Below are 26,194 nucleotides of genomic sequence, written 5' to 3'. Positions count from 1 at the left end.
ACGATACTGTATATATCTTGAAATTCATCGTGTCATTTCCAATATGAGTTTCGTCTTCTCGCCGATCTGTAAAACGCATGCCTAAGTCTGGCTTCTCGATCATTTCTGCTGAAACCCCTGAAGAAAGCTCGGCTTAACTTTCTCCTCTTTCTCGGTTTGTACCGACGTCTGTATGTGTCGAAACGTGTAGCTTTGCCTCTGCGTGCATTGTACCGTGTACCTCTGTTGTTGTTCAGGAAAGTTATCGCCCTTGGAACCCGTCGCTTGGAAGGAGAGTCTTTTGACGTTGCTGGAGCTGTCGACGTTGCTGCAGCTGTTGACGATGCGGAGGCTATTGGCAAAGCAACTGGCAAATCATCTTGGGGTAAGGAATCTTTATCCTGCATTTTGTTTTTCACGAGAAGTAGAAAAGAGCCAAATTCAAAAGGCTGTTTCATATCCCAAACGGAATTTACTCCGTGCTCGTTAGTAAACAAAATTTTGCGGTGGGTGCTGTGGTCCAGTTGTGCCGTGCGCTTGTATCGCATCATAGGAAACCTGTAGGGTACCGGCTGGCGCACCATCCGCGGGGTGAACCTCTGCTGCAACATCGTCCGTGGAGGAAGGGGCTGCCTCCGGGAATTTGCCGGCTGTTGCACCGTACCTGAGTGTACATCAAGTGTCAGCACTTTGTGCGCTTCCGGAGTTGGTCGAGGAATATAGGTATCGTAACGTTCGTGGAGGATATTCGGCTGTGCAGCCCTAGAGTTTGTACTTGGCATCGCTGTAGATGGGTCGGCGGAACTGATCCAGTCGTTGGTGAAGCCCACGGTGTTCAAGGCGTTCCAGGAGAAGGCTGCGAAGAGGCTCATCCAGTCGTAGTCGTAGAAGCGATAGGTACTGAAGTCCCGTGTGTCTGTTTTCCTGTATACCTCACAATTGGGGTACTCAGGCCGACAGATGCACCTGCAATTCTTGCTTAAATAGCCGCCCTGGTTGCAGGTCAGCGTATCAGAGCAGTGACCTACAAATACAAACGCGGGCATTAGTTTTCAATGGTTTGACTTTTAGGATTTTTGTCAGAGACAAAATAATATATACTGTCACTGCAGCGAGGCATACATTTTTGGGCAGAGAACTTTTATAGAACACATTTCAGGTTATTTAACTTTTTAAGGGGGAGGGGATTGTGCTGGATGTGGATGAAACTTACTGCTGCACCTGTACATCATGTTCACAAGCTTCTTATCGTCGAAGGAGAGCTCTGTCACTTTACCAATGACGTCCTGGAATGTCGTGTCCTTCGCGAGGATGGTCGGCCGGATCCGGTCCATTGAAAAAGCCTGAAGTGAGTGAGTGAGTGAGTGAGTGGGAGTTTGGTGAGTGTGTGAGTGTAAAGAGGGTGTTGATGTGAAGGCACATCTTGATTAGGATGACATGAACACTTATAAGTTGGCGACAGCGGCACATGGAACACAAGGTGGGCCACACTGTCACAGATGGAGTGCTACAAGGAGCACATGATATGATCGAGAAGGGGGTAACACAGTTCCAGGTCTCAGCACGAAGACATCGTCTTACCTTTGGACCATAATGCATTACGGATTTGTAGTCATATCCAACGGTATGGTTAACCACAGTCGCCCAGGTTCGTTTCTTGAAGTCCCATTCCGTTCCAGGTCGGGCGTTTTCGTGAAGAATCGTGATAAACCGGTCTCGATCGGGTCTCTGATGTTCGTGCACGAGTCCAATGGAGTGGCCAATTTCGTGAAGCACGATACGACGCTATAAACAGAGATACTTTCAATGATAAACATTGGTTTACACTACTGTCAAATATAATTTCAAGACACAGGGAAGCATGCCATGTCTGTAGTCGTTTCGCTAGGGAACCCATTCTTAACTGGAATTCCCACGGTAACCCTATCATGAATTTGGGCACCTTCCCACCGACCTCCACCCACACTGTCCATGTTGTCCATCTGATACACAAGATATCTTCGACTTCTTCAGCATGAAACCAAGTGCCGAACCTATTACACACGAGTTTAAGGATACGAGGTCTGGAACCTGGAAACAAGCAATAGAGCGCCATCGTAATTAGTTTCAGGGGCGTCTATTATAGCAAGCATTAATGTTTGTTTGTTTGTTGTTTTAAGCCGCACTCAGCAATATTCCAGCTATATGACGGCGGTCTGTAAATAATCGAGTCTGGACCAGCCAATCCAGTGATTGACATCATGAGCATCAATCCACGCAATTAGGATACGATGACATGTATCAACCAAGTCAGCGAGCCTGACACCCGATCCCGTTAGTCGCCTCTTACGACAATCACAGTCGCCTTTTACGGCAAGCATGGGTTGCTGAAGACCTGTTCTACCCCGGATGTTCACGGGTCCAGCAGTAATGTGTGTATGGTGTTACTCACGATCCGGCAGGGCCCCTGGAGGGTGATGTTCTGTACGCCACCAATCATCCCCACGTGAGAGCTACACCTACAAGGACAAAACCAAGTTCACAGTCAACTCACGTTTATGTGAACACACCTCTGTAAAACTGTGGTAGTTCAACAATCGCTTTAAGAAACACGATCAGAAATAAATTGAAACGTATATTTTGGACACGTGCACATTGTTTTGACTACGTATTTTACGGAAGCGTAGTAGGGCCACGGTGAAATTATTTTTTGTCTAAGTATCTCCTACGTAAGACTTAGTATCTTCTACGTAGGACTTAGTATCTCCTATGTAGGACTTGATCTAAGAGCATTACAGTAAACTACGTTTATAACGAACACGCTTATAACGAACTGACGGATATAGCGAACTTACTTTTTTGTTCCGACTATTTGCTGTAGTTATGCTGTATATATGCTTATAACGAACTACGGTTATAACGAACTAAAATTTGTGGTCCCTTTGAGTTCGTTATATCCGTAGTTTACTGTACATCTAAATTGCGATAAATATGTTCTAACATGTATCAAGTTTACGCCTTTTCCAAATCCAACACTGTCAAGATGAATTAAGAATAGAAGTCTTCTGTTGGACGTACATTGCTTAATATATTGATACGTCTGTGTTATTTCCCAGTGATGTGCAGTGGCGTTTCTTTACGTCTTAAAAGGCCTTTGAGAAATGATAAAGAATTTGTCATCCACAGTGTACAGTGACTTCCGGATACCGCAAAGACGTCACAATGAGTTTGTGGATCATATACCATTATTTGAGGGTCCAAGGCACACGTACACTGAACTTGTTTCACCAGCTTTACATGTCATTAAATGTAACATGTCAAAAAAACGATTCCAGTATTTATACAAACCCAGCACCATTGCGGAACCGGATCCTATTCTGGTCATTTGCGGTAGACATCTTGAATCGGATGCAAGTGGCCTGTTCCCAATCGTACATCGCGCGTTCAAACAACATTATGTCACTCCAGCCTGAAAACAATATACAGATATACCCAAGGGCAAATGTAACTGTGATTATGTTCTCATTGCTCGTATAATGACTTTTAAGAAACATTTAACTCAATTATATTTTTAGCTATCAACTTTATAGGTTAATTAATCATTGTGAAACTGTTCCCCCATTATGTTTGCTCTTCTACTATGCACAGTTTTTAATGTTGACCGCAATATGCTATAAAACGTCATAGTACTACCGCGATCTGTCTGACACCAGTAGGGTGTGCAGTGTGCAATGTGTGTATACAGTAGGCTTATAATTCGACAAAGCCAAGTAATCAATATCATCTAAACCATGTAATTACTGCTTTACAGGTATCAGTTAATTCATATTATCATAGTTATGTTGGACTACTACTACTACTACGACTACTACTACTAGTAATAATACTGCTGGACGGTACAGAAATGGGTGTCAACCAAGTGAAATGCCATATCAAATCAGCCAAGACCCAGTTCTTCAAGGAGAGGCTAACTGAACGACCACTGCATCGCGTTTGTGTGCAGTGTGTTGAGAGGTGCAGCAACCCTAAAGAGTCCTTCGTTTGGATGAGGTCGGCTGGCCTAAATAGTGAAACAGAATGCTTTCTGTTTGCTGCCCAGGACCAGTCACTTTCCATTCGAAACCGTCAATGTGTGATTTTGCATGAAAATGTAAATTTGAAATGTAGATTATGTAATGAAGTTAATGAGACTGTCCAACACATTGTCAGTTGATACCCAGCTTTGGCATAAACACAGTATCTTGAGCGAAATGATGGAGTTGCTCGATCGTCTTCGCCCATCCATGGTACGACCCAAAATATGGAGAGGGCGTCATGGAAAATGATAAATACAAAATTCCTTTGAATAGGCCCATTTACAGCCTCAGACATATCCAGGCCAACAAACCTGATCTTGTCCCTTTTTTTTATAAATCCAATGAAATAATTTATATCATTTATTTTCTTTACCCCTTTTGACACCAATTTGATTGACAAGATTCAAGAAAAACATGGCAAATACGCGGACCTCGCTTTCGAAATGTCACACATTGTTCTCGGTGCCTTAGGTTAGGTACCTCCCAATCTGTTGACTGACATCGGGAGAGTACCCTGGTTTGTTACCAGGAATACATCCCTTCTGACAATCAGGGTAATGCCGAAGGCTGCATTGTTGGGGAGTCTTCACATTCTCCGAAAAGATTTGGGTGGGTTTGACTAGGCAGCGCTTCCTGGGAGAAGTCCCATTCGTTGTGTAGGCTGCGTGTAGAGGAGGCAAGCTGGATAATGAGCGTAACCAGCTTGACTGCCAGGATCACCCATACCCCTTTGCTGCATTTTATATTTTAATCTGTACATCATCATCATCATCATCATAATAATAATGATAATAATAGCTTGATTATGTACGCCTCTCCGTGGTGGGCCGAGATAGGGAGGATGTAATCCCCTGAACCAAAACGTACATGGTCCATTGGGGGCTAACCCCCAAACTGGATAACACTGGGTTACAGAACGACATGAAGAAAATAATCTTTCAACTCCGGAGCCCAGTCAGCTTCCCTCCGGTATGCAAAGAGGCACAAAACAAACAAAAAAAATCTTGGACGCACCAGCTGAAGTTACGTCACTTAGTCGTGCCATGATCTTATTATCGTACATTTGTCATCATGATGATCATTGCTTTGTCAGCACAATACCCGTTTAATAGAAGTTGTAACGTCCATGAGTATCTATATCACTTCCTGCTTTCCTCCCATTTAAAACCGACACGTTGTGATATAACTGGAACAGTTTTCAAAGCGGCCCTTTAGTTGGACAAACACGCTCATTCGGTTTCAGCTTTCTATGTCTTGTGGTGTTTCAGAAAGAGATTCTTAACGATTGTCAAAATATCGTATTGCTGAGCTTTTCTCTCTACAGTAAACTACGGTTATAACGAACACGCTTATAACGAACTAACGGATATAAAGAACTAACTTTTTAGTCCCGACTATATGCTGTAGTTATGCTGTATATATGCTTATAACGAATTCCGGTTAAAACGAACTATACATGTATGTTCCAGAGCGTGAAAATAATTTCACGGACAAGCGGACGGAGGACGGAGAAATATGTTATCCCACGATGTCTCTCTCTCTCTCTCTCTCTCTCTCTCTCTCTCTCTCTCTCTCTCTCTCTAATATCAGTTAAAATGCTTATGCTTAGTCAGCAAGTGTGTTATGTCACACAGAAATGTATTAACGCACCACTACTTCATAAAAAAAACATTCATATATCAGAAATACCCCATAAACAGCTTGACAGATTGCAACAACTGTAACTTTAGTTCTATCGTTTATCTGTTTATATCACATAGATTGTGTTATATCGGTTAAAATGTACCCTTAAGGTTATTTTAAGGCACTTGTTTTGCTGAGAGATTGATGACGTTACACAGGCTACACATTCATCTTAATTTGTCTCCTCAATCACTGTCTCATCCTTAAGCTTGTTAGTACAATGTACCTATTGTGATAATACTTACAATATTAACACATTTCGAGCTAATTCTGTGATAAAACTATTTTTATTTGGAGAAACTGCACATTTCGATATTAAGTCTATTTCATCATCAACCTATAATTTCAAATAAAGAGCCTTTGAATGGCGGAAATTGTGAAATGTGTCATTGTTTGTTTGATATAGTTCTTCCTTAGAATCTATAAAAGAGTGTGATTTACTGATAAAAATATTTTTGAGGAGCAAAGGAAAATATACCTCTAAGAAGATTTTATCATATATTTGATTTTAAATGGAAAATATCTTAACTTAGCAATACTGTAACCAAAAAGTGAAGTGTACTGGCTTTTAGTCATCACTCAAAGAAATGGCTATATTTTGAAAAAATAATTCGCTTTAAAATTATTATATTTTTAAACAAACAAATTTCACGTAAAACACAACTGCTTATGGATATCTTAGACACCTTTGAAAATCAGTAAATATATTTACAACATTTCAAACGTGGCAGGGGTCATGTGGTTGCAAATTCATTTCTACACAAGTCTTCAAAGAACCAATTTATTTGTACACAAAATTACCCAGCTACAGATCACGTTTCACAAACTGTTGCATAAACGAGGGATGTCAGCAATTCTTCATATTTCAATAACATAAAAACCTCTGCATACTTTCTTTTGCCCCTCATTCACATTATATGATATGTTATGAATTTAAATGTTTAGTTACATACCTTGCCTTGGCGACTCCATGCTAAGGATCAGACAAATGTACAAGGACCAAGAACTTAATCAATACTTAATTCTTGAAAAACATAAATTTTAGGATGAACTTATGTTATGTTGTTATTTCCATGATATTCGTCCGCCCTGTCCTCAATTTGGGTAGAAAAAAATAGGAATTATTTGTATGGTACATTGTGTACACATGTGGGATACCCTGCGCCTGTCATCACGGAGGTTCATTCTGATTTGATTAATTCGTCTCCAAGTTTTAGAGAAAAATAATGATTGCCATGCCACCATGTTGAATAATGAACCGGCATAATTTGCACTGACTTTATATTATATATTTAGAGATGATTGTATTGATTGTTTGTTTTTTAATGCTGCACTCAGCAATATTCCAGCTATATGACGGCGGTCTGTAAATAATTGAGTCTGGAACAGACAATCCAGTGATTGACATCATGAGCACCAATCCCCGCAACAGGGATACGATGACATGCATCAACCAAGTTAGCCAGCCTGACCATCCGGTACCGATAGTCGCCTCCATGACAAGCATAGTCGCCTTTTACGGCAAGCATGGGTGCTGAAGACCTTCTATATTTTGACAAGCTAACACATTCTACACCGGATTTTCACGGGTCTTTTAGAGATGAACATGTATTCATCTAAACATACATCATTTTTTTATTTGACTCGAGTGAAAACTGTTAATCCTCGAACTACGTGTACTATCAGTCTGTCTCGAAGTCACTGTGGCTTCACACTAAGCTGAGTGCGATCAAACAGTTGGATTTTATGTCATGTAAATTATTAGTCTGATCTCGTGACCTTATAATTTGTTATTTTCACTTGTAGCTGGGCACCCTGTGAAAATATCAAATGAATGAGATAAATTATATCACATGACAAGATTAGCCAAATATCTTCTATCTGGTATTTGAACTTATTTTGGCTATATGGGACGGTGTGGTAGCCAAGTGGTTAAAGTGTTTGGTCGTCATGCCAAAATCACGGCTACCATTCCCGTCATAGGTACAATGTGTGAAGCCCATTTCTGGTGTCCTCCGACGTGACAGTGCTGGAATAAAAGCAGCGTAAAACCTTACTCACTCACTATATAGGTTATTGTTATCACGCCTTCACCCTGAGAATAGTATACTGAATTAAACTTCTCAAGAATCGTTCATAATGAAGCGCACTTACTAAAATCTTCTTCGTTGATAGCATAAGGGATCACCTTGCCTGGCCAGTAGTATCTATTATGTTTGATTGCCTTTCGTTTATGTCGTGTCAACTCGGGGGGATCACTGTCTACTGAACGCTTCCCTCTTCTTGGGGGAAATCTGCACAATTGATCAAACACATTTCAACAATCTAACATATCAAAACATTATTATACATATACTGATGGCAAAGAATAAGGGATCAATGAAAAATATAGGGAAATAAGCTTTACTGTCATGACATTTGAAATAGCGCATGTAAAATTGAACACATGTCAGAATCAAATGTTGAGATGTTTTTGTGTGCAGTGTTTCCAAAGCGTATGAGATGAGAAGGCTTGGAACCCATGATAGCATACAATTTTACTGTGTCTAAAACTAGGTGTTTCCTTCATAAATATCAGTGTATAGTATATAGTTAGTTCGTTGATCATAAATGTGAAGTACAGACATGTTATCGAGCCACCAAGCCTTCAAAACACTTAATGGAAACTTAACCAAAGGATTTAGTAAATGCATCAATTTTTTATTATGAAGTGAAATATTGAAAATATGGTGTCGGAAATGAAAGATTGCGGTCTACGTACGACATATTGTTATAGAAGTATTTCCATTGGTCGCCGGTCAGAACCATGTCCATCTCTGTCGTGATATAGCCGGGGGCACGTCCATACACCTCATCGATCTTACCTGTACAGACACATGGGATACATAGCACAGTAATATGCTACTTGATGCACGTTCCAGCTAAGCTACAGAAGGCATCTTTTAGTAGACCACAATAAAACCAAAAAATACCTGTACATTTTCTGAGAGGTCTTTGTGAGGCAACTAGCACAACATTTAGATGGCTAAGATAGGGACCAAGTCTTTAGACTCGAATTCCAGCAATGAGGTTATTGAATGTCCACATGGTCTCGCAAAGAATAGTTAGCTCGGTATACTGACACTAACACTAGTATCGACATTGATAGTGAAATTTACACTAGTCTTGAAATCTATAAATATATTTTATTTGATGTTGATATTGGTATTCACATATTACCAAAGCAAGAAATGGGATTAGGAAACTTTTACAGTAAACTACGTTTATAACTAACACGCTTATAACGAACTGACGGATATAGCGAACTTACTTTTTTGTCCCTACTACATGTATTTGCTGTAGTTATGCTGTATATATGCTTATAAAGAACCACGGTTATAACGAAATCAAATTTGTGGTCCCTTTGAGTACGTTATATCCGTAGTTTATTGTATATATCTACCAATGCTTATGGTGCAGGAGAAACTTTACATTTGTGCACATGTAGGACGTTTATTAAAAGGTTCAAAGCAGCATAACTATTTTTGCGACAAGCATGATGAGCGAAAATGTTATTGAATCAATTAAGTACTTTTGCAGGTTCGCTTTAATCGAACGACTCTGTCTCATGTGCAGTGGAGTGTTAGTGTTAACATCTTCACTATAATGTGTCAGAATGTTTATGTTTAGTGGATAGGTTTTTGATGAAATAATTACCCTTCCCTAATGCTTGTCAAATTTTGAATGACCTCATGTCCTCTCAGAATATGTGTATTATTATATCTGACCAGTATGACACTGTCAAATTGTTGGTGACTCTCCGCTGACTCCTTCTGAATCCCCCCTCCCCTTCTTCCGCCTGTAACAAACTACTGGTCCTTTGAATAAAAGTATATTCCGTTTATGTTAACAGCCAGTGTGATATGGACTAAGGCTAAATTGGCTATGGAAATGCCATGTAGCAGCTTCATTACACGTACCTAACTTTGAATTGTTTTGAACGATTTTGATCTGGATGAGAAGGAACCATATCTACATACCTCATGCCGAACTTCAGATCTTTTATTGTTTTGAAAAAATATTATTATGTGTTTTGCGGATGACAGGATTTTACCAAATGATATGCCTGCAAGATTTACAAAAGCGACGTAAAATCCAAATGACTGCCGTACTCACTGTTTCTTGTGTACCTGTCCATTGCCGACCGGAACAGTTCGTCCACACAGTTGGGGCCTCCATTAAAGTTATAGGCACTAAAGTCAAGGTCGACAGGCACATCAGCATTCGAGACACGAGTCCCCGAACGAGTTGCCGGGACCGAGATCGGGTCCTTGAGACGAGCAAATCTTGTCAGATCCAGCTGATGGAGTACGTTCCTCCCTGATTCGGATGATTTGAGTCCAACCAAAACACGGAGCAAACGATCAATCTTTTCGGGGTTCAAAGTCATGCTAGAATGCATCTGTCCAGTTCTGGGGGACATCTGTTTTTCAATGATGTTAAGTTTTTCTAATATTTGCCTACCTCCTTTTCGAAGTGCCATTTTTTGTATCAAATGAGTCAGATCATTTTTATATCCTTCCAGAAATGTTTTTTTCGAAGAGCTTTGTTGATTGTCCCGCGCCGTCTTTAATGGTGGTTCAACTTTTGAAAAAATCTGTTTCGGATTTTTAAGTTGTTCCCGTGGATAATGCGTGACCGGATGTGGAAGATGTGTAGTCGTACATTCAGTGGTCCTTGTTTGAGGAATATGAACTCGTTGACGGTCTAATTGAACTGGCTGAAAATTGTGCATCCGTTGTGAAAAAAAAGTATGTATTGCTAATCGCTGTCGTAGTGAAACAGCTTGAACTACATCGCCATCACCAAAACCCTGCCCTTCCTCTAGCGGACCATCGCCCTGAAATCATCACAGACAGTAAATTACAAGCCAGCCTGTCACCAAAACCCTAGGCCAACATTTCTAGTAATGTATCATGCTAAAAGGGACAGTATAGTTGGAGGATGAAATAAGAAAAAGACACCAGAGAAACAGAGCCTTGTCAGTGTCAACAAAAGATTTCCACAGGAACAATACCACCACCCCATGCTTACTACTTATGACGTACTACCTACTAATCTTGAACGGACTTATGCAAGTCATAGGCTACATTTCGTGGAACGTGGCTTAACTCACTTTCAAGAGAAATAATTAGCTTCTATTTCTCCAGGACAGCTGAGCGAATTTCCCCCCATGTTTCCTCTAGATCTACATTGTTCCGCATTTGTTCTTTTCATCGTTCAGTTACAATTTGTGTTAGAGAATGTAAAACATACTTTGGGATATTCAGGTAGCTGTCGTTATTTTCCTTGATGTGTGAAACAAATTAAATAATAAAGTAATGGACTGGATGTTGAATGATTTAAGATTTGTCAAAGAAGATGATTTTTTCTTTATCTTCTTAGACAAGGACACACACATTTTGTTATGCGAATAAAACGAATATATATTTTGTAATGGCATACAATAAATTGCTTGATGATCCCGTTAGTGGAAATGTATGTTTGCCTAATACATGCCTGATTGTGCAATACACTGCCGGGCAAAAGAAAGTATACACTTGAAATATCAAAAGTAACTGCAGGAGAAAAGAACCACATACAATGAACAAAAGAGATATGACTCAATCATGGACACGAATGTGACAGTTATATCCGTGTGAAAGTTCTCGTGTAAGTGTAGTGTTAGTCTCGGCAACATCACGATATTTCTCGTGTATCGCTCCACGTGACATTTTATCACATCAGCTTCAGGTACGTCACTGACAGCACATGTGCTTTCTTACACTAAGTACTTTTGCTTGGTATGATAAATGATTCGCCGTTTGGCTGAAATATTGATGATGCAAGGTTAAGTTATGTACCTCACTCCTTCACTCACTCACATCGTGAAATGGAAAACGTGCATGCGTTTTACATTTTGATGTCTAACACTTTACAAAATGTACTCTTACATTGTTAACTATGTGTTTTATACAGGCTGCTTCAGATAAGAAGAAAAAGAAACAATATGTGATATATGGTAAAAGATAAGAAGAAAAAGAAACACGATGTTATATATGAGAAAAGATAAGAAGAAAAAGAAACAATATGTGATAGATGGTAAAAGATAAGAAGAAAAAGAAACAATATGTGATAGATGGTAAAAGATAAGAAGAAAAAGAAACAATATGTGATATATGAGAAAAGAGCAAAAAAGGAAAAGAAAATACAGTGTGTTACATATGAGAACAACATCTGAAAAAGCAAAGAATAATGAGCGATAAAAACATGACAAAAGAGGGAGAAAAGGGACTGACGCCATATCCTCCTGGTTAGAACCTCTACATTGTGATCCTCAGTAGAGGGTTGCGACAGGCATCACTCACTGTACAAATACTTAATACATAAGCTACCTGAATACTTAATATATTGGTACATGAAATACATATGATTATGACAAATGAATAATTGAAAGAAATAAAGAATGAAAATCAAACGTAAATAATCCTCAGTATACTTGAACGTGCATCACAATAATTTTTGTTTGTTGTTTAACGCCGCACTCAGAAATATTCCAGCTACATGACGGCGGTCTGTAAATAATCAATTCTGAATCAGACAATTCAGTGATTGATATTATGAGCATCGATCTACGAAATTGGGATACGTTGACATACATCAACCAAGTCAGCGAGCCTGACCACTCGATCCCGTTAGTCGCCTCTCACTACAAACAGTCGCCTTTTACAGCAAGCATGGGTTGCCGAAGACCTATTCTAACCCGGATCCTCACGGGTTCATACAGTAAGTAGTTTAACATTTCACACCAAGAAATCTCATGACTTTGTATCAAGTATTTTAAAACAATATTTAATATTTTAAACTATATATAAAAAAAGAACACAATGATCAGCTCAACGATGCTTGTATGACATCATGTGTATTGCTACCAGTAATTTTGCAGTCAATAAGGATGTTCATAGTTCTGATAGTGCTGCTGTATATATTTCTATCCTTTGGAAAACTTACATGTCCTTACGTTCGTTACGTGTGATCCTCGTTCTAACATGTGATTCCATCATTATTGTGTATCGCTAGACCGAGTGATGTCGGAGATTTAGAGAGTGCTTCGGTCGAGATTTGTAAAATATTCCTATGAACAGAATTTACTTTGTTAATATTTGAAACCCTTATCACACTACACGAAACTTTAAGAAGATTGTTAATAAATCTCAAATATACAGTTTACTGATTTAAACCCAATTTGATGTAAACAAGGCTTCTGGAAATAGTTTATAATGTTACACGGTTTACAGCTACTGTCTTTCACTACAGTTCATCTCATGTGTTCACTGTATTGTATTATTCTGAATTAGCTGAGATCCTCAGACACATACAACTGTTAGGGTTTAAAGGTGACTCCCCATTTTAGAGACACCCCATTTTGCAGCCAGCCTCTTCATTGAAATGGAATCACCCACAGATACCCCACTTTGCAGATATTCGCCAATACATAATAATGAAAAATTAAAAAGTTCCTCCATATTTTCATTCTATCATACAATTATTCATATTACGACAGACATCCGACATACAACATATCTTATGTACAGAAAACTTTGGACCACTGTGGACTTAGTGAAGTATTCCTGAATCCTAATGACTTCAACAGAAGTTGGTTAATATCACAAGTTGAATTTGTACTTTAAGACCATTTCATACAATCATAAAGAAATAATACATCGCCTAGTTCCAAGGGATTACAGTATGCATTATTGAAAGATTCCTCTTCTTTCGAAGATTAGTTACTACTTCCCCACAACATGTCAGTGCCTTTATCTAAACACAGTACCTCTAATTTACCGATGGAAACCGGCAGATGACGTCTGCCCCGTGAGGACACAACAGCGTCTGTGCGTCTGATGAATTTCACGATCTATTTTATTTTAGCGTATTTATTTTAGCTCTCATACATATATGTATTTACAGGTAAAGGTAATTGGATTATTATTGCGACCGTCAATTACAAATAAACATGTATATCATACCAGTATATATATATATATATATATATATATATATATATATATATATATATATATATACACATATGTGTGTGTGTGTGTGTGTGTGTGTGTGTGTGTGTGTGTGTGTGTGTGTGTGTGTGTGTGTGTGTGTGTATGTGTAAATATTCTGTTAAAATGCTCTCGTACCATTTGAGAATAGAATGAGTTATAATGACTTGATATCGGTGTTGTTATAAAGAGCTAGTTTTCGAGCCATTCACATAAACAGGATGATGTTTGAGATAGGAGGGCCTTTCACTTAGAACTGATGATAATCGCTTTGTTTCAGGCATATAAAGCACAGGTCTCATTCTTCTATATTTATTATTTTACAAATTCTAAAAAGATCAAATCTGTATTCTGGAAGATTCCATTACACTTTGAGGTAAACCTGTATGTCTCATCTTATGTATCTGTCTAAAAATGGGGATTTTAAAGGCCCGAATGTGCCGCTTTTTACATGTAATTTACATTTAAAGTATGTATTGGTCATAACAAACATGTCGCGAGTCAAGTGCTCATTTCAATTTACAACACGAACACATTTTCATAATTGTATAAATGAGGAGTTTCCGACGACGTTTTTACAAATTGGCCTCACTCTATGAAGGTCCGAATTTAATTCTTACACTTTTTATATCCCTATTTTGTACCTCGAAGGCTATATACCTCCACAATCCATTAAGAACGTGTGACTGCTTGTTAACACTGACATCCAAGCACAATCCATCTGTGTCCTTTCCAAAAACGCTATATGACATTAGCGTTTGCATAGTCACATTGCTCTAGAGTAACATCTTTTGTAGTTAGGCTAAAAAAAGATTTAAATATCATCATTATTATGAGAAAGGTCTGTTAAGAACTACCGCAGTAAGTCTGTCACAATGACAGTGCGTTGTACTACATTAACATCAAGTACAGACGTCAAGATGGCGGACACGATCAACGGGACGAGAAGATTTCCGAAGTTGTCAATGACCCTGTGGCTATTAGATGTTGCCATCATTGTTCAATTGGGCGATAACTCAACGATGGTTATAACAGATCTTTCGAATAGATACTGCAATATATTCATAGATTCTGTTGGAATGTTGCTGAAAACATTCGTAATGTTAACAGGGATGGGTCGGAGCGAGTATATTTGATTAAACACTCTGTTAAACACTCTGAAGTTTTCCAATATATGATAATGCGTTGAGTGTAATATCTATATGTATTCGTGCGACGTAATTCCTAGGGCTTTCCCCATTAATGTGGATGTAGTCCGTCAGTGTTTGCGTCATTTCAAGAAACAGTCGGGTGAAAAACGTATGAACGTCAAATCTGTCGTTATATACGCTTACGGACGTCAGTTTCGCGGTCATGTGACTAGGCTCGCCCAATGAGAAATCCGTATAAACATGTGTATTGATCCACATAAACAATCCGTGCAAAGGAGATATTGATGGGTCCAGTAAATGTACAACAAATCTTAAACATTAACCCTAATCCTTCATACAATCAAGTATACCTATGGCCTCTCTCTAGATTCACAGTAAGTATTTGGGATAATCGATTTAATACCATGTGGATACTTAAACACTCAAAGGATTTGCTTGCCCTTTTGCAACCTCAGAAACGAACCAAGTTCAATTGCATCATAACATTTGATTTTTTTACTTTGTGCACCCCTATCCCACACGACAAGCTTAGGGGAAACCGAATTCCTTGATCCATTTGTCAATTAACGCGGTGATCATAGTTATAGTTACATCTCAAAGGTTAGGGACAATTGGTTAAAAATAAAAGCAAACGCCATCTGAGGTTTACCCAGAAAACAATATGTGAAATACTGGACTGCCTCAATATTTTTGTCAATTTTATTACATCGATGTCAAATTTTGGGCTAGAACATTTTTAATCCCCAATGGGCACGAACTGACAGATAGATATTTTATTCGGTATTTAAGGTCACATGGCCCATTGTACAGTTGACCTTGGCACGAATTGAGCTGCCTTTCTAACTGATCTGTTTCTTTATGCATACGGGTAAGAAATTCTGCTGGGATTGGCAGGACCATGAAAAGTAAATTTGGTCAAAACTTTCAGCTTGGTCTCAGGTATATTGGTGATCTGATTTATCATAATAATGTTCAAATAGCAAATTCCCTTCTACTGATTTTCCCACGTGAGCTAGAAATGAAAGAGACCAGTGAAACTGCCACATCTGTTTCATATTAACATATATGCCTGAAGATGCAGAGTGACAAAAACTATCCTCACGACAGTATGACAAGATCTAGAGGGAGGACTTTCCAGTACTTTCCCTTTATGTCTGCATGTATTTCAAAGAACGTCGACCGCCTGGTCTTGTGGTATAGCGTCCGCCCGGAGAGCGGAAGGTCCGGGGTTCGATCTTCGGCCGCGTCATACCAAAAGACGTTAAAAGATGGTACTTGTTGTTACCCTGTCTGGCGCTCGGCATTAAGGGGCTAAAACAAGGACTGGTCGACTCGGAGTCAGTTTACTGTGTCTGAGTTGGGTATTCATGTTAAGCTGCTTCATGGTATCTCAGTGGGCTAGCACTATAAATCGGCATCAGTTCGGACTAGTACAAGCAGCCACTATTTGAGAATGGTTCATGCTTTATAGAAGATACAGTCGGAATCTGACAATGTGTCTTTCTTATGATGATGGGATTTGTCGCGTGTTATTACTGTATCCATTGCAAACAAATATACATTTAACAGATACTTTTCACAATGAGGTAATTATAAGAGCCTGAGCGACTTCTTCTTAACCAACATATCGCCTCATCCGATCTCGTGTTATCCGCATCAAGTAATGTTACTAAAGAAGACGTCTTTTCGAGACATCCCGCGACGATCCGGGCTAAAATAAGCCTTCAACAACCCATGCTTGCTGTAAGAGGCGATTATGCTTGAGGGGATCGGGTGGTCAGGCTCGCTGACTTGGTTGATGCATGTCATAGCATCCCAAATGCGTAGATCGAGGCTCATGATATCAATCACTGAATTGTCTGATTCAGAATCGAATATTTAGAGACCGCCGTCATGTAGCTGGAATATTTCGGAGTGCGGCGTTAAACAACAAACAAACAAACAAAACTTATTGTGATCCACGTTCCAGTATATTCTCATGATGTTAATCACTGGATTGTCTGGTCCGGACTCAATTATTACAGGCCGCCGGTCATATAGCCGGAAAAATGCAGAGAGCGGCATTAAACAACAAACAACACAAACAACAATTTTGTTCATTTGTATGAGCACACTACATAAACTTGGCCACTCATCTAACATTCTTCTGGTTCTACTCACTTAGCGTTACGAGACAGTATAATAATTGTCACTTTTCTTATGACACGAAGAGAGTGATTTTCGCGTCATTATGCAGCTTTAAGGAAGAACCGCACGATACATCATAACACGGTCACATCAACCAAGCTTTATACAACATCTATCATCGCTGACGTACGTCAGTCAAACGTCATGTTTCGTCACATTGAATTAACTCTTTGTTTTCGATAAACGTTACACAAGGACATAATCTGGTTGTCGTTTAACATTGTTAACACGTTAAGTCAACTTCTTAAAATTTTCTGTCAGAAAATTTCATACACATATAAAGTGACAGTAACAAGATGATGGTTGACATATGAGAAAGTGGACAAAGTCATAAATGACTTCAAGGACATGTCCTGCAAACATTTATATCTGACAGGGTGGGGATTCACAACCTATGCTGGTCTTAAGAGGCGACCAAATGGATCTGGTAATCAGGCTCTGCTACCTGGTTGATTGCGTGTCGTGGTACCCCGACGGCGTGAATAATTGCTCACAATATCAATCACTGGACTGGCCCAGAATTGAATGTTTACAGGCAGCCATCATATAGCTGGACTATTTCTGAGTAAATCTTAAACAACAAACAATATTATATATGAATTGTACGCTACTTTACAAAAATAAGTTTGCATAGTCCAGTTTGGATGTAGTTCTCAAAAACATTTAATCAAAATATGGCGACTTGAGTATCATTTCTTTTCGTTTGCCCACATACGATACTATCCTTGTACCACGTGTAACCAACCATGAGAAGGGACCTCCTGGGTGAAACAATACATTTAGACTTCTCATCATATCTTAAAAAGTACAGTGTCACTGGAACACAAAAATACAATTCACAAGCTTCTGTCATATTTATTTCAGAGATATATGGCATCAAACATTTGCACTCTTTTTTTCTGCAGTCCAATTTTCGGCCTTATAAATGTTTATGTAATAATTGCAGTTTTAAGATATTATGTATTATTAATTGAAAGTAGACATGTACACTTAAATGTTTCAAAATAACGTGTATATTACAATACGAACTAACGAGAGAAAATACGTTATGTTTGTACAGTCCTCTTACACATGGTGGTATTTACGGAAGCCAGTTGACGTCAAACGTCTTTCTTTATGACGTCACAGCACAATTGCATCCCAGCACCTATTAGCTCCCTTTCCGTATACACGGCAGTTCCCATGGTTGTCCATCATTCAGTGTTAAACAGAAAAGTTGTGTACACTCATCTACATCAACAATAACGCATACTATGGACCTTTTGACTTCAGTAAAAGTAAATAAATGAATAATATATTGAAAGTTCCATCCATGAAGCCAAAGTCATGCATTATCCGCCCATGACCGACCATGAGATACTGTCCAATCAATCATGCGGGTTGTTCATAATTAAACTTTAGATAATCCTCTGTTTAACCCTCATTGGCCTGGCCGTCAGCTGGCTTCGCATACCGCTCAGTGCCGCACTGTCATGACGTATCGATTTAAAAAACGGATATATTTTATCACAAGTGTCACAACAAGTGTTACTTCACGCAATGTAACCAAATTGTATAACATGCAACTCGAGTTGATTGTCTTTCCTACATTATCTAAAGTCGACAAATCCAAAAGATCTATGCACTGCCCAGCCATCGATAAAAGTGCTGGTATTATAAGTTTCCTGCTTTTCTACATTAATCGTAATATGGAAGCACCCGAATACGCCCTTGTTTGAAATCTAAATGTCCAATAATTCATATCATGAGAAAGTATATACCATGACGTTGATAGACGCATGATATTTGTGTCGAAGTATTCACTGAAAATTTTCCGTGATTAATATTTACCGATAAAAAACATCGATGAAGTTTATCAGTGTTTTTGACGTCAAAACAACATTGACAGAAGTGGTCGTGATTAGTTCGTGACTGTATCAAAGATTATGTTACAATATGAATGACAGTTTGGAATGTATATCTTGAAGAAATCCCGGCTGCGTCCATGAAGGTTTCCGTGTCCGTGCTCTTTCATTAGTGAAAACAACTGGGAAAATTGCGGGGAAATTGACATGGGACAGAAAGGACAAAATGTGAAAGATCGCTAAACAGCCCTAACAATACTCAAATTGACATCGCTCAGTATCTGACATCATTATTATTTCTTAATGATTAACAAGATTATACTAACGTACAACCACCAAAAAAGTACGTACACGTAGATTCAATCAAAACCGTTGATCGTTTTCACGGGCAGCAAATCTATTCAATCTGTTCAACAAAACTATTTTCGATCACTCGTAACTCAGGCGTTGCAGGTTGTAACGTCATTAGACGGAAAAAAATAAAGCGTTTACTCACTGCTGACTTCGGATAACATCAAATAAGAGTTGAAGACTTGCATTATCATACGTTAATCGAGAATAATCAATAATTTGTAAATCTAATATTAATGAGATCTAATATCCATGACTATCGTGTTATGATTCTATGTACATATATCATGCTTTTATATAAAGAAAATCAAGTATGGAAATTATATGATTGTACCAATTGCTCCTGTAATCATGATTGTACTATAGGCCTGTGGCCTCCTCAATACGTTGAATAAAGAAATTGAGAATTGAGAAATTGAGATTATATAACATTTTCTGAGAAGATTTATAAAGTGTATTTGATATATATTAGATGTCGTGACCACACTTTTGAAATCTCCTTTTGTGACAAAATGTGAAACGGTTAGGGCAATTCATTTACACGGTTAGCTTGTTTGAGCATTCACAAATGACTATTTCATATGAAAAAAAGCAGTATTTATATTCGAAACGGGCGAGCATGAAAGACAACTGGTAGACAAGAAATCGTGGCACTGCTATGATGCAAACGTGCCCTGTCGATCACTTCGGGCGGCTTGTCCATTCAATGTTTACGTTTTGATCATGAACGTCCTGCCCATTAATATACACTATACGACCGTAATATTAACGATCATAGCTAGATCTGTATATTTTCTGTAAACATGTCGTTTCGTCTCAAGCGCCGTGCTAAATCGCCATGACACACGGGCGATAAAAACATGCAACACTTGAACAAAAAAACTTCCGTTGCGAACTAAATGTCGCTAGTCTCACTCCAATAGCTGTACAGTGAGGCAAAGTAAATCTTTCTAACCAGTCTAATAAATTTCTTTTTCAAATTAAATATCATAATTGCTACGTGGATGTGACATGCGTGCATAATAAAAAAAACTCCATCATTCGGATGAAGTTCAACAAGGCAGAACAATGTCGAGAAGCGCGGTAACCACTTCACTAATCTCGACATATTTCGCGAGTTACAGGATGTTAAAGCTGAGATTATTAGGGTGATGATGGTTATAATTTTAATTTTGCGCACTCAGTGTTTGACATCTTAATTCACAGCTACAAAGGGCCATTTTCACAGGAACATATATTGTCCCGTGACACTGAGAGCGTGTGAAAAGTGAAAGACCATATATGGTCCCATGGCACCAAGAGGGTTAATGATATATTTGCATGTCTAACCTTGTTATAGTTTTGAAAGAAGATGAAATGAATGATGATGAATGATTTATTCCAGTTTGCACTTTTCCTACATTTGATGTATACATGAGTACATGCGCCACACTAATCATCACAGTGAACACATTGTTAAATACGTCACCGGTGTTTATACTTCTCCATCACCGTGAATACACACTCTTTGCGCTCTGGTAGTGACGCGTGCCTATTTTCACTAAGATAAAGAAGTGATAATAGAGTTAAATGAGCTCTGTTCCATGGATAAACATAGCTGTTGATGATGATGATGATGATGATGATGATGATGATGATGATGATGCACACGTTGTCAAACGAGAAACATTGACTTCTGGGCTCATTGATCGGAGCACACATTGCATCCCTCCTGCTGAAACAAGGTCCTTGCTTTATTCGTTGGTTAAAGATAGCGACCACACCCTAAAGCAGGTGTATATATTCACGGGTGGTGATGAGCATCGTGTTTACAAACCCACGAAGTACACATGACGCCAAATACAGTGAACCCTGGTTAAGACGAACAGTTTGGTATTCAATGGACTCTTTCGGACTAACAAGAGATTTCGATATGTTTACACACGATTTAATGTGATCCCAAATGAACCCTCATCCTTTTTATCGCCTTCTTGTCGTGAGTCTACAATCTTCAAAAAAAGAAACGCACAGGTAGGATGTAGTTCTTTGAACCTGACTACACAAAAAAGTCCGGTATATTAATTGGATATATGTTATTGAGAAATATTGGTGGCCTGATATTCGACAAACGGTGCGTCAAAACGCAGCCATTGCCGATTTGCAATGTCTTAAACGGCATTTTTTTTTACACTTGTTAAAAAATGTCACACTCGTGGTAGTGGCTATAAAAGGCAAGCATAAGCCAATAATTTGTCATTCGATTGTCAACATTGTTCAAGTTCGAAAATGCCGAGACTCCGCGCTGCCGATCGGAACATCGCCACAGGACGTATCCAAAGAGGGGAATCGCAGTCTTCTGTTGCACAGTTCAATTCCACTGCAGACCGTCCGAGAACCGGCCTACCAAGAGTAACCACCCCTGCACAGGGTCGCTACATTCGACTGTTCCACCTGCGTCATTGCAATGCCACAGCTACAGAGACTGCAGGACGCATCCCTGATTTGAGGAGGATATCGGACCAGGCTGTCAGGAACCATCTTCGCGAGGCTGAAGACCAGTTTTCGTCCCTGTTTTGCAACAGCGACGCTTGAGTTGGTGCCATACCTTACAACCTTGGAATTTGAGAAACTTGAGACGAGTGTGGATTAGCGCTCTCGAATAATCACGATTTCTTCTTCACCGGCGAGATGGAAGACAACGTGTTTATCGTCGTCGAAAAGACCGTTTTGCCCCATATTGTGCAAACGAATTCGACAATTTCGGTGGCGGTAGTGTCGTGGTGTGTGCGTGGAGGGGGAGGGGGAGGGGGGTGGAGGGTGGGGGTGGTATCCTACACCAGGAGATCTGACTTGGTTGTGGTTCAGGGAAATTTGACAGCAAACGCTACATTGATCAAATTCTTCAACCTCACCTTCTTCCAAGCATTGACCGCCATAGGGAGCTGTTTCAACAGGACAACACTCCACCGCATAAAGCACGTGTCACGGTAGACTACCTTCATAATGCCAACATCAATGTCCTTCCCTGGCCGTCGAGATCACCAGATCACAACCCAATCAAACACCTCTGAGATTAACTCGATCGACGTCACAACGCGCCGCAGACACTCCCTAAACTGGTCAACGCGTAATAAGCAGAATGGCGCAGAATTCCACAGGACAGAATTCGTACGCTTATCCAGTCAGTGCGGAGGAGATGCAGAGCCGTGGTTGCTGCCCGGGGCGGTCACACGAGATACTGAGTTTAGCGCAACCTTGTGGCCTTATGTGACATGACAATGGACATGTTTCAATGCCTTTGTACAACAACATCTGACTACCGAGCTCCAAAATTTCATATGTGTATCTACGGTTTCAAATATATCGACTTTATTAGGTACAATAAATTTACTGAAATTCTACCTGTGCGTTAATTTTTTTGAAGAGTGTATAATGCCTTACCAGTAATATAGTCATGCTCGCCAATTTCACCAAAGTGCTAAATGTCTGAGACATACGTTCCAACCACATTCACATTGAACGCCTAAAAGCAACTGAATACTGTAACAGTATAACCGGCAACCCAGCTCACTCACTCACCGACGAACAATATCTGACAGATTCTGGTGTAATTCACAAATTTACATGTACACTTAACCTAAGGCACGTCTCCAAATAAACACATCCGACTGCTGATCAGCCATTCAATCAAACTTAAAAAGGGTAAGCCAGATTTTTAATTGTCATTAAGACTGATTGTCCCGGAAGTCTTTTCGAATGAAATTGCATCAGCATTGTAAGCAGTGCATCTAAAAAAGATTTACAATTTACTTTAAAGACAAACAAACTTTTCAATAGGCTATATCAACAACAGAAGTTATGTTTTTCTTTTTGGTAGTGTGTTATAATTTGTTTGAGGACGCTTTAATTGGATGTGAGGCAAATTAAGCTAGGATAATTTTGTAGGAACTAACCCCACCTCACTAATCAAATTTGTCACTGTAGCGTGTGTCTTTTGCCGGTTGTTTTGATAATAAACGCCTTGCCGGTTTATCTGTACTTATTACGCTAAACCATTCCGTAAAATGAGGACTGAAATCTCTATTACGGTTTGCTAGACACGCACCTTAACAGACAATTCATTATATTGAAGCAACGTCTAACTTGGGTTTATGATGCACAGTACGAGAGTATAACATCATTTAAAAAATACGATGACGGAACACTTTTGTTGATATAGTTGACTCTGACCCAGGAATTCCCTGCCCAATCTGGTCGTGTCTCATGATTTCTCCATTACGGGTTTAGAGATAATGGTTCCGCTTGTAAAAGTGTTCGCTGTTTTATATTTAACCGAATTTAATTTTAATGTTTTTGAAGAATTATAGGGCAAGAACAGCAACTTATTCGTATACCCGTCTGAATACACACAAGATCACAGAGCAATAGTCGACAAATCAAGTTTGTATGAAGAAGGTAATTTCGTTTCTAGATACCATCATTTATTATGTAGATATATATAATAACGTACCTGTTGATAGTTCATAACCTTCCAATACATGTAGTTCATCGGATTGTCCTGAGAGCGAACGCATGCATTATATTGGACGTCAAATTGTTTGGTAAAGGCAAACCTAAAGCTAAACCTAAAGCTGGACGCATAAAAAAAAACCTTGTTCCCCTCGTGATGCTGTTAGATTAATCCTCATTCATCAAAACAAAAAAAACTCATATTGTACTAGCGTTTTAGGAACACGGGTACCTTATTGACACCAACTGTCGTCCACCAAGACTAATAACCCGGAGTGGAAATATGGGAGTCAAAGGTGCGTGTCCTCCCGTTTTTGGTTTAAAGCAAACTCAAGTAGGCACGTAATCAGTTTATGCCTACAATAACTTAAAATGGTCGATTTTCCCAATCTCCACAGAAAATATAACTATGAGCAAGTCTGTGACCAACTCCTAAGAAAATCAGCTTTGGTCAAAGATTTGCTTTAAGCTCAATGTTAATGAAACGCTTCCCGAAACCTCCAATGCTTGTTAGTCTGACCTGTTAATATGGGGTTGTTATAAGTACAGAAAAGAAAAGTATTGAAAAACATTCATATGAACACATTTTACAACTTAAATACCGATATCTAAATATTTGGGTTATTTCAAAAATTGTATATTTTGGGCCACAAAGGTCACTTATACCTTGTACATACTGTACCATGTGTTGAAACGAACCCCGATTTTCGGTGTGACGAGCGAATGCTTACACAGCAAGGCTGGGCCTTTTTCAATACCACATAATACATACCAGAAATTCATGATGCGTTCCGTAGTTGCCGACGTAGTAACCGCCAACGTTTACGCCACGGCATGTGGACAACAGGCATGGTATCACCAACAACAGAGGAAATCTCATTTCTACAGCAAACAACACTCAATTTAACTCAAACAACTCATCACTCAAGTTCCAGATTCCGAGTATTGCTGCAGCGAAATCCTAAGCTGAATTTCTCTGACGGAAGAGGACCGACTCTTGAGGGTTTGACTGTCTAGGCGCTCAAACATGTAGGCTTTCTTACCAAAGATTGACAAAACACTATGATTGACAGTCGCTCTATTTTAAGATGACAAACGATCCGATAGATACTTTGAAGTCTAAAACATGACTACACGCATTAACGCTCTGAGTCACGTGCGTTCCTTGTATGGATATGTCTGTGTTCATGTGTTAATAAAGGTTTATTTATGGCGACAGATGCAATGATGTATTGCCACTGGGGAAGCTTATTCCATCGGGACCAGGATATATTAACGCCTGAGCCTTCTATCCATCTGCTAGAGATTACACACAATTAAATGACAGTTGAATTAAGTTTCCTTGATTGATACCTTGTCATTTAGTTTCTTGTTCGACTTTCACTGTGTGGCTATGTGGTTTGTAAATGTATCACCTTTAAAGTATTTGCAGATGTCATATAGAACAGAACAGTCACACCACATGATTGAAACAAAACATTACATTTGTGTTCACTTTTCTCTATTCATGAGCAGCCTGTGACATCCTATTGTTCACGTTTCCGTGAACACACATGTACATACACATTCCTTTCTTCTGAAGTACATATTGGTAACATGTAATCGACTGCTCTTCTTAAAATACCACCATTGCATATGGAAGATTTATGTCAGTCTTTTTAGGGTTTATGAGGCCTCGGTTTTAAATATCTTGTCTCCGGTTTGACTTCAGACCAAGACCCGGTTTTGTTGAATGACACGTTGCCTCATACCATTGTATAAAGTGGGACTCTGTGACGACAAAAATGACAACCGTCGAAAACTAAATCATAAAAATGTAAAAGCAAAAATAATTGTACACCGAAGTAAAAATGATATGTTAACCTATACAGTCGGGCCTTGTTCTTGATATTTTTTAAAAAGGAAACGACGGTGAGGCAAATATGTCGTGGTTCTTAATGCCCGATGCCATAATACCGTTCTGACACTGGTCCTTGTGAGTATTCTGTCTTACGACGGGCGAGTGAAAATTTGTGACCAGAACTATGATGAACTGCGTTGGTGGAGGTTTTAAGCACCTCCGAGGTCAACACACTTCTGACGACGATGCTGGTGTGCCTGGATTCCAATGGGGTAGGCTTCCCCAAGGCGGTATACAACTGAGATGACGTTTGTATCATTTGCATAATGCTTGTCAGATAATTATTTTCTTCAAACTTCGGAGGAGGTGGAAGTCTTGCGGCGCCAAATCTGTAACATTCCACATTTTGTGAATTTTCCACAACGTGTAGCCTTGCTATTCTCACGAAGTTGTCTCAGTAGAATTGCAAAATATTGACCATGACTGGACTAGGCTGGGTCTAGTTCACCGGTAGGATTCCTTCGGAATATCTGAAACCCGA

The 26,194-nt window shown here is 39.2% G+C and overlaps 1 protein-coding gene across 1 annotated transcript; it reads right to left on the bottom strand.

Moving 5' to 3' along the window:
* Positions 1–32: 32 nt before the first annotated feature.
* On the bottom strand, positions 33–24,693 carry LOC139447516 (uncharacterized). Its single transcript, XM_071228920.1, has 9 exons — positions 24,586–24,693; positions 9,873–10,596; positions 8,479–8,581; positions 7,872–8,011; positions 3,307–3,427; positions 2,411–2,477; positions 1,561–1,764; positions 1,193–1,322; positions 33–1,003 (listed from the first exon to the last, which is right to left on the bottom strand). The coding sequence occupies exons 1-9, from the start codon at positions 24,691–24,693 to the stop codon at positions 33–35; spliced, it is 2,568 nt and encodes an 855-aa protein (XP_071085021.1).
* Between the last annotated feature and the right edge of the window lie 1,501 nt (positions 24,694–26,194).

This window comes from Haliotis cracherodii, unplaced genomic scaffold (assembly GCF_022045235.1).
Source record: "Haliotis cracherodii isolate W230 unplaced genomic scaffold, xgHalCrac1.p SCAF_7, whole genome shotgun sequence".
In the NCBI taxonomy this organism is placed as follows: Eukaryota; Metazoa; Mollusca; class Gastropoda; order Lepetellida; family Haliotidae; genus Haliotis; species Haliotis cracherodii.
This window is presented reverse-complemented; position numbering and strand designations above follow the sequence as displayed.

Bases quoted from the DNA above. Each gene is read 5' to 3' on its own strand.
- LOC139447516 (XM_071228920.1), bottom strand. From the start codon at position 24,693: ATGAGATTTCCTCTGTTGTTGGTGATACCATGCCTGTTGTCCACATGC. The intron at 1,765-2,410 runs GTGAGTAACACC...CTCTGTTTATAG, and splicing joins TCCAGGGGCCCTGCCGGATC to CGTCGTATCGTGCTTCACGA. The intron at 1,323-1,560 runs GTAAGACGATGT...CACTCACTTCAG, and splicing joins TAATGCATTATGGTCCAAAG to GCTTTTTCAATGGACCGGAT.